The 9,711-nt window shown below is 41.5% G+C and overlaps 1 protein-coding gene across 1 annotated transcript; it reads right to left on the bottom strand.

Annotated features, from left to right (window-relative positions):
• Window positions 1-2,995: 2,995 nt before the first annotated feature.
• Window positions 2,996-3,577, bottom strand: LOC136797089 (histone-lysine N-methyltransferase SETMAR-like). The gene has a single exon (XM_067052623.1). The coding sequence runs from the start codon at window positions 3,575-3,577 to the stop codon at window positions 2,996-2,998; it is 582 nt and encodes a 193-aa protein (XP_066908724.1).
• Window positions 3,578-9,711: the final 6,134 nt, after the last annotated feature.

Genomic DNA, 9,711 nt, shown 5'->3' with positions numbered 1-9,711 from the left:
GTTTTTTATACTGTTTGAGAGGCTTACTGGTTTGGCATAGGCCGAGTGGACTGGCCGCAATTTTCTTTTTTGATCGCCGCCAATTTATTATGAGGGTCTCGCGGCTTTTTTCGTTTAGCGCCATATTGGTCACGAGACATATAGGTTTAGTGGCGTGTACCCACCCGCCATTTTGTTTTGCCACTGATATTTGAGACTTACGGGTTTGGAAGAGGATGAGTGTACCCAGCCGCCATTTTGTTTATGATCGCCACCATTTCAATATGAGGGTCTCGTAACCTTTATCGTTTTTGATCGCCATCATTTTATTATGAGGGTCTACCCATATTGATTACGTGACATACGGGTTTGGTAGAGGCTGAGTGTACCCGGCCGCAATATTTTTTTTCGATAGCCACCATTTTATTTCGAGGGTCTTGCGACCCTTTTCTTTTTCACTCAGCGCCATATTGATGACGTGATTTACGGGTTTGGCAGAGGATTAGTGTACTCGGCCACCATTTTATTACGAGGGTCTCGCGACCTTTTTCTTTGAGTTCACCACCATTTTGGTCACGTGACTTATGGAATTGGCAGAGGATGAGTGTACCCTGCCGCCATTTTTCTTTTTGATCACCGTCATATTGATTACGTGACGTACAGATTTGGCAGAGGCTGAGTGTGCCAGACCGCCATTTTTTTTTATCGCAGCCAATGTATTATGAGGGTCTCGCGTCATCACCACCACCCATTGATAGATCAGGTACCCACTGTTATACTATAACCAGGGGCTGAGTGTGCCCGACCATCTTTTTTTTCCTGTTTGAGAGACTTACGGCTTTGACAGGAGCTGAGTGTACCCGGCCTCCATTTTATTTATGAGGGTCTCGCGATCCTCTTCTTTTCCTGCACCACTATATTGGTCACTTATTATGAGTATCTGGAGGAATTAAAATTAAAATTTAGCTTGTCATAACCTTAACCACTCATAACTTCAGGCACCCACTTTTATTCTAAAACATGAAGCTGAGTGAGCCCGACCGCCATTTTTTTAATGCTGTTTGAGAGACTTACGGCTTTGGCAGAGGCTGAGTGTACCCAGTCATCATTTTGTTTTTCCTACGACTTAAGATACTATACTTTAGGAAGTGCCCGACCGCCGTTTTGTTTTTACTGCAACTTAGGAGACCTGAGGTTTTGACAAGGGCTGAGTGTGCCCGGCCGCCATTTTGTTTTTTGATGTTTCAAATATTTGTGGATTTTCATAGGGGCTAAGTGTGCCTGGACGCCATTTTATTTTTATTTTGTTCACCACACCACCAAGATAACAACTTTTATACTATAACCTTGCTCCGTCACTTATTTTCTTGCAATTTGAGTGTTTACCCTCCCCCCACCACCTATCAAAGGCTGAGTGTACCCGGACGCCATTTTGTCTTTCTTTTGTCTATCCCCATCCCTCATTGGTGGGTCAAATACCCACTATAACCCCCCTCCGCCATTTCATTTTTCCCTACGACTTAAGAGACTTAGAATTTAGGAAGCGACTGAGTGTGCCCTACCGTCATAGTGGTCGTAATTTTGTTTAGCCCCACCACTTATCAAATGATCTGGTAACCACTTTTATACAATAACCTTCCTTCGCCATTTTGTTTTTAAAGCAACTTAGGAAACCTGAGGTTTTGATAGGGGCTGAGTGTGTCCGGCCGCCATAATATTTTTCTGATGTTCCAAATATTTATGTATTTTCATAGGGGCTAAGTGAGCCTGGACACCATTTTATTTTTATTTGGTCCACCCCACCACCCATCAAAGGGCAAGGTAACCACTTTATAAATAATAACCTCCCTCCGCCCTTTTGGTTTGTCTGCTGTTTGAGAGACTCACGGGTTTGGCAGAAGTTGAGTGTGCCCAACCGCGAGTTTGATTTTTTTCGCCGCCATTTTATTACGAGGGTCTCGCGATCTTATTCCTTTCGATCACTTCCATATTGTTCACTTTGAACCTTAATCCCCTCTGTTCTTAATCTTTTAGTGTTTATAATTTGAACTGGTTAAACCTAAACACTGATATGTAGACCTTTATCTTCTAATCCCTTCGATGAATGTAAACAAGGGACCTTGAACTTGTTTAATCACTCAAACAAACATAAAATATGTAAAGGAAAATATTAAGAAGACAACAGAAAATCTAAACATTCTTTATACATTATTTTATACGTAAACATTCTAAATATTATAAAAAAAAAAAATTAAGTTTAAAAAAAATGTAAATTATTAGATATGAAATAGAGGAAATGTTGAAATTGAGAAGATAGTGTAGTTTAATAGTTCAAAGTTACTTTCATCGAAAGAATTAAAATATAGAGAGGATTAACAAATTCTACTCCATTGTTTATTTTTTAAAGATTATTAGGTCAAACTAAATGTTAGAGAAATAAAATGGTGTATGGGTACAGTATTATACGTAATAAAGGACGTGTAGGTGTTGAAATACCAGGTCATTCAAAAAGTCCTGTCGTTTTTTTGGGGGAAATTATAAATAAATAAATATTTTCAAATAATCACCTTTATTCATCAAAATATCCATCGTTACAGTCGGTAACCTTCTCCCAACGAGATGGTAAAGCCCAAATTCCTTCCTTAAAAAACTGTTGATTTTTACTGCAAAAATAAGTGGTCAGTTCGTGAATTAGGTTGTCACGGTCTTGAAAACATTTTTGTCTCAGATTGTTGTCGAGATCTCTGAATAGGTGATAATCAGTGGGTGACAGGTCAGGGGAATATGGTGGGTGAGGCAAAACTTCCCAGCCTATTTCTGTCAATTTTTCCCTGGTCAATTTGGCGGTGTGTGGTCGAGCGTTGTCTTGAAGAAGCAAAGGTCTTCTTCTGTTGACTAAGCAGGGATCAAAAGTCTTAAGCTTGGATTGGCAATGGTCCAGTATATTGCAGTATACTTCTGCAGTGATGGTTTGCCCTTGATTCAGAATCTCAAAATGCACTATACCTTTGGCTGTTCAGAAAACAATGAGCAAAACTTTCTTTGGATGGAGATCTGGTTTTGGAAATTGTTTAGGTTTCTCATCTGCCGACAACCACTGATATGATCGTCTGAAGTTGTTGTACAACACCCATTTCTCATCACAGGTGATGATTCGATTCAAAAAGGGTTCGACTTTCAAGCGGGAAGTTAACGAAGATGCAGTTGTCAAGCGAACAAGCATATTGGCATCTGAAAGCTTATGAGGAATCCATTTATCCAGTTTTTTCACTTTTCCCAGTTCTTTAAGGTAATTCCAGGCAGTGGTGGCTGAGATATTAAGTTGAGAGGCTATCTCTGAACAACTTTGACGCGGATCCAACTCTACTACTCTTCGAACGTCCTCCTTATCAACTACAGTTGGTCGACCTGAGCGTGCCTCGTCTTCTAGTGTCTCGTCGCCTCCACGAAATTTTGAAAACCAAAATTGTGCCTTCCGCTCAGACAGCACATCTTCCCCAAACACGGAGCATATTTTTCTAGCAGTTTCGGCAGCTTTTGAGCCAAGTTTAAACTCATAGAGCAAAATCGACCGAATTTGAGTTTCAACTGGAATCATTTTAACTAGACAGTTGGATGGTGACTGCATTCAATTAATCCTCCTTAGCCTCCTATTCATAAAGTATAAACATTTGTGTTTACATGGATAAAAGTTGTATTGAACGGAATTAATTAGCAAACACTCTAGAATCAAAATAAACAACGAACAAACGAAATTTTTGAATGCCCTGGTAGAAGCTTCCTAAATATTATTTAAATTTAAATTCAAAATTAGCGCTATGGATCATGTGACCAGTGACGTAAGTTCTGCTCTCGAACGAATAATACTCGTATATACATACGAAAATGAGAAAAATACCTACATACATTTAATGGTGAAAGGAATAAGCTAACGGAAATAAATAATAAATTAGAGTTAGGGAATAGGATTAAGATAGTTCAGGAAGGCTGCATAAGGATTAGAATAAGGACAAAGTTCATGGTTTATTTTTCAATAACGATTTAATAAAATCCTACATTGTTTTTATGTTTTGAGAAGGTTCAAAATTTACAATCATTGAAAATATAACAAGATACGAAAGATTAGCAAGTCTGGTAATTCGATTAGCTGATAGTAATGACGTCACATATCCTACTTATGTGTAATGAACTATTGGTTCAAAGTTTCTTTTCTTCCGCCGGAAAAATTAACAGATAAGTGAGGATTAACTAGCTCTATATCAGTGTTTATGTTTTAAGAATTACTGTTATACTTAGCTCAATGTCAATTGTACAATACTAATTGTAGTTATTAGTAATATTTTAATATTAAAATTATGTTATCATATTATACGTAGTTGATAATCTTAAACTATATAAGTGGTCGCAAGAGGGAATAGAGAGAGGATATGATAAAAATTCAGAATATTCCTCCCAATAAGTTTTAAGATGTCGGTGAAGATATCCATTTTGTTTTTCCACTGATATTTGAGACTTAAGGGTTTAGCTCAAGCTGAGTTTACCCGGTCGCCATTTTGGTTTCGATCGCCGTCATTTTATTATGAGGGTCTCGCGACCTTTTTCTTTTCGGGTATAGTAGAGGCTGAGTGTATCCAGCCGCCATTTTGTTTATGATAGCCAACATTTCATCATGAGGGCCTCACAACCATTTTCTTTTCGTTCAGCGCCATATTGTGAGGCCGAGTGTACCCGGCCGCCATTTTCATTTATAATCGCCACCATTTCATTATGAGGATCTCGCAACCATTTTCTTTTCGGGTTTGGCAGAGGCTGAGCGTACCCAGCCACCTTTGGTTTTTCCACTGATATTTGAGACTTACGGGTATGGAAGAAGCTGAGTATACCCAGCCGCCCTTTTGTTTATGATAGCCACCATTTCATCATGAGGGCCTCGCAACCATTTTCGTTTCGTTCAGCGCCATATTGTGAGGCTGAGTGTACCCGGCCGCCATTTTGTTTTATAATTGCCACCATTTCATTATGAGGATCTCGCAACCATTTTCTTTTTGGGTTTGGCAGAGGCTGAGTTTACCCAGCCACCATTTTGTTTTTGATCGCCGCCATTGCATTATGAGGGTCTCCCGAACTTTAGCTTTTCGCTCAGCACCATATTGATCACGTAACTTACGGGTTTGGCAGAGGATGAGTGTACCGGGCCACCATTTTTATTACTAGTGTATCGCAATCCTCTTCTTTTCTTTCATCCCTATATTGGTCACGTGAGTTATGGCATTGGCAGAGGATAAGTGTAACCGGCCGCCATTATTATTATGAGGGTCTCGCGATCCTCTCCTTTTCGTTCAGCACCATATTGGTCACGCGACTTATGGAATTGGCAGAGGCTGAGTAACCGGCCACCATATTCTTTTTTGATTACTGCCATTTTATTATTAGGGTCTCGTGACCTTTGTCTTTTCGATCACCACCATATTGATTACGTCACGTACGGATTAGAGGCTGAGTGTACCCTTCCACCATTTAATTTATGAGGGTCTCGCGACCTTTTTCTTTTAGTTCAGCGCCATATTGATCACGTGACTAACGGATTTGTAAGAGGCTGCGTGTACCCAGCCGCCATTTTTTGTTATCGCCACACTGGTCTCGCAACCATTTTCTTTTCGTTCAGCGCCATATTGACTGAGGCTGAGTGTGCACGGCCGCCATTTTGGTTTTTATACTGTTTGAGAGGCTTACTGGTTTGGCAGAGGCCGAGTGAACTGGCCGCCATTTTCTTTTGTGATCGCCGCCAATTTATTATGAAGGTCTCGCGGCTTTTTTCGTTCAGCGCCATATTGGTTACGTGACTTATGGGTTTCGTGGCGTGTACCCAGCCGCCATTTTTTTTTTTTTTTTAGCGTCGCCAGTTTATTAAGAGGGTCTCGCAATCCTCTTCTTTTCGTTCACCACCATATTGTTTTTTTTTTAATTTTGTTTGAATCGACTCCATTTTATTAGAGTAGTGAGAATATGGGTGAGCTGGGACACTTCCATGAGTAGCCAATCAGAAGCCAGTATTTTAATCATGGCGGGAGATTTGAATACAAATATTCGGCTCCATCCACCCTTAACCACTCACATGGTCCATCATGTTTTTTTAACATTTTAATCATGAGGGTCTCGCGATCCTCTTCTTTTCGTTACCACCATAATGGTCACGTAACTTATGGAATTGGTAGAGCCTGAGTGTACAAGGCCACCATTTTCTTTTTTGATCGCCACAATTTTTATTACTAGGGTCTCGCGACCTTTTTCTTTCGTTCACCACCATATTGGTTACGTGACTTATGGAATTGGCAAAGGATGAGTGACCCAGCCGCCATTTTTCTTTTCGATCACCGCCATATTAATTGCGTGGCGTACGGGTTCGGTAGAGGCTGTGTGTACCCGCCGCCATTTTATTTATGAGCGTCTCGCGAACTTTTTCTTTTAGTTCAGCGCCATATTGATCACGTGACTAACGGATTTGGAAGAGGCTTAGTGTACCCAGCCGCCATTTTTTTTTATCGGCACACTTGTCTCGCAACCATTTTCTTTTCGTTCAGCGCCATATTGACTGAAGGCTGAGTGTGCACGGCCGCCATTTTGTTTTTTATACTGTTTGGGAGGCTTACTGGTTTGGCAGAGGCCGAGTGAACAGGCCGCCATTTTCTTTTTTGATTGCCACATTTTTATTACTAGGGTCTCGCGACCTTTTTCTTTCGTTCACCACCATATTGGTTACGCGACTTATGGAATTGGCAAAGGATGAGTGACCCAGCCGCCATTTCTCTTTTCGATCTCCGCCATATTAATTACGTGGCGTACGGGTTCGGTAGAGGCTGAGTGTACCCGCCGCCATTTTATTTATGAGGTTCGCGACACCTTTTTCTTTTAGTTCAGCGCCATATTGATCACGAGACTAACGGATTTGGAAGAGGCTGAGTGTACCCAGCCGCCATTTTTTTTGATCGCCAGACATGATTCATCATATGACCAGTCACCTGATCATTAGCCAGCCCATCAGAGGCTAGTATTTGGTCTCGTGACCTCTGGCCGGAGATTTAAATTCAAATTTAGATCTGGTTTGGCAGAGGCCGAGTGAACTGGCCGCCATTTTCTTTTTTTTATCGCTGCGAATTTATTATGCGTGGCTGACTGTACCCGGCCACCATTTTATTTTTTGATCGTCACAATTTTTATTACTAGTGTCTCGCGACCTTTTTCTTTCGTTCACCAATATATTGGTCACGTGACTTATGGAATTGGCAAAGGATGAGTGCACCCAGGCGCCATTTTTCTTTTCGATTACCGCCATATTATTGACAGATTGGTCACGTGACTTATGGGTTTAGTGGCGTGTACTCAGCCGCCATTTTGTTGTTTTTTTAGCGTCGCCAGTTTATTAAGAGGGTCTCGCAATCGTTTATTTTGTTTTTTTTTATTTTGTTTTTATCGACTCCATTTTAGTAGAGTAGTGAGAATATGGGTGAGCTGGGACACTTCCGTGAGTAGCCAAACAGAAGCCAGTATTTTGGTCACGGCGGGAGATTTGAATACAAATATTCGGCTCAACCACCCTTAACCACTCACATGGTTCATCATGTGACCAGTCACCCGGACATTAGCCAGCCAATCGGAGGCTAGTATTTGGTCACGGGACCCCTGGTCGGAGATTTAAAATCAAATTTAGGTCGACATAACCTTTACCACTCTCGTGATCATTAGGCCACGCAACTGTTTTAAGTCACATGACTGCCACAAGAGGCTAAGAGTGCCCGGCCGCCATTTTTATTATGATGGTCTCGCGACCTCTTTCTTTTTGTACCCGGACGTCATTATGTTTTTATATCGTTGCCAGTTTTATTATGAGGGTCTCGCAACCAATTTTTTTTCGCTCAGTGCCATATTGTGAGGTTGAGTCTATCCGAACGCCATTTTTATTATGATGGTCTCGCGACCTCTTTCTTTTTGGTTATTGCAGAAATGAGTGTACCCAGCCACCGTTTCTTTTTTTGATCACCATTCACCATTTAATTTATGAGGGTCTCGCGATCCTATTCTTTTCGTTCGCCGTCATTTTTTTTACGAGAGTCTCGTGACATTCTTCATTTCATCCACCGCCATATTGGTCACATGACTTACAGGTTTTTGCAGAGCCTGAGTACCCGGCTAGCATTTTCTTTTTTTGTTACTGCCATTTTAATATGAGGGTCTCGTGACCTTTGTCTTTTCGATCACCACCATATTGATTACGTCACGTACGGGTTAGAGGCTGAGTGTACCCGGCCACCATTTAATTTATGAGGGTCTCGCGATCCTTTTCTTTTCGTTCGCCGTCATTTTATTTACGAGGGACTCGTGACATTCTTCATTTCATTCACCGCCATATTGGTCACATGACTTACACAGGTTTTGGCAGAGCCTGAGTGTTCCCGGCCACCATTTTCTTTTTTGATCGCCATAATTTTTATTACTAGGGTCTCGCGACCTTTTTCTTTCGTTCACCACCATATTGGTCACGTGACTTATGAAATTGGCAAAGGATGAGTTTACCCGGCTAGCATTTTCTTTTTTTTGTTACTGCCATTTTATTATGAGGGTCTCGTGAGCTTTGTCTTTTCGATCACCGCCATATTGATTACGTCACGTACGGTTTAGAGGCTGAGTGTACCTGGCCACTATTTAATTTATGAGGGTCTCGCAATCCTCTTCTTTTCGTTCGTCGTCATTTTATTTACGAGGGACTCGCGACATTCTCCTTTCCTTCACCACCATATTGGTCACATGACTTACAGGTTTTGGCAGAGCCTGAGTGTGCCCCGCCACCATTTTCTTGTTTGATTGCGGACATTTTAATCATGTTGGTCTTGCGAACTTTTTCTTTGAGTTCACCGCCATATTGGTCTCGTGACGTACAGGTTTGCCACCATTTTCTTTTTTGATCGCCACAATTTATATTCTAGGGTCTCGCGACCTTTTTCTTTCGTTCACCACCATATTGGTCACGTGACATATGGAATTGGCAAAGGATGAGTGTACCCAGCCGCCATCTATCTTTTCGATCACCACCATATTAATTACGTGACGTACAGGTTCGGTAGAGGCTGAGTGTACCCGCCGCCATTTTATTTACGAGGGTCTCGCGGCCTTTTTCTTTTAGTTCAGCGCCATATTGATTACATGACTTACAGGTTTTGGCAGAGCCTGAGTGTTCCCCGGCACCATTTTCTTTTTTGTTCGCCGACATTTTAATCACGAGGGTCTCGCGATCTTTTACTTTGTGTTCACCGCCATATTGATCTCGTGACGTACAGGTTTTGGGAGAGCCTGAGCGTACCCGGCCACTATTTTCTTTTTTGATTGCCACAATTTTTAATAGTAGGGTCTCGCGACCTTTTTCTTTCGTTCACCACCATATTGGTCACATGACTTGTGGATAGCATCTTCCAAATCCGTTAGTCACGTGATCAATATGGCGCTGAACTAAAAGAAAAAGGTCCCGAGACCCTCATAAATAAAATGGCGGCGGGTACACTCAGCCTCTACCGAACCCGTACGTCACGTAATTAATATGGCGGTGATCGAAAAGAAAAATGGTGGCCGGGTACACTCAGGCTCTCCAAAACCTGTACGTCACGAGACCAATATGGCGGTGAACTCAAAGAAAAAGGTCGCGACACCCTCATGGTTAAAATGTCGGCGATCAAAAAAGAA

The sequence above is a fragment of the Halyomorpha halys genome, unplaced genomic scaffold, assembly GCF_000696795.3.
Source record: "Halyomorpha halys isolate HHAL.00 unplaced genomic scaffold, Hhal_1.1 Scaffold2079.1, whole genome shotgun sequence".
NCBI classification, from domain to species: domain Eukaryota; kingdom Metazoa; phylum Arthropoda; class Insecta; order Hemiptera; family Pentatomidae; genus Halyomorpha; species Halyomorpha halys.
This window is presented reverse-complemented; position numbering and strand designations above follow the sequence as displayed.

What these genes read in the sequence shown, in the direction of transcription:
- LOC136797089 (XM_067052623.1), bottom strand. Translation starts at nt 3,577, where the DNA reads ATGATTCCAGTTGAAACTCAAATTCGGTCGATTTTGCTCTATGAGTTT.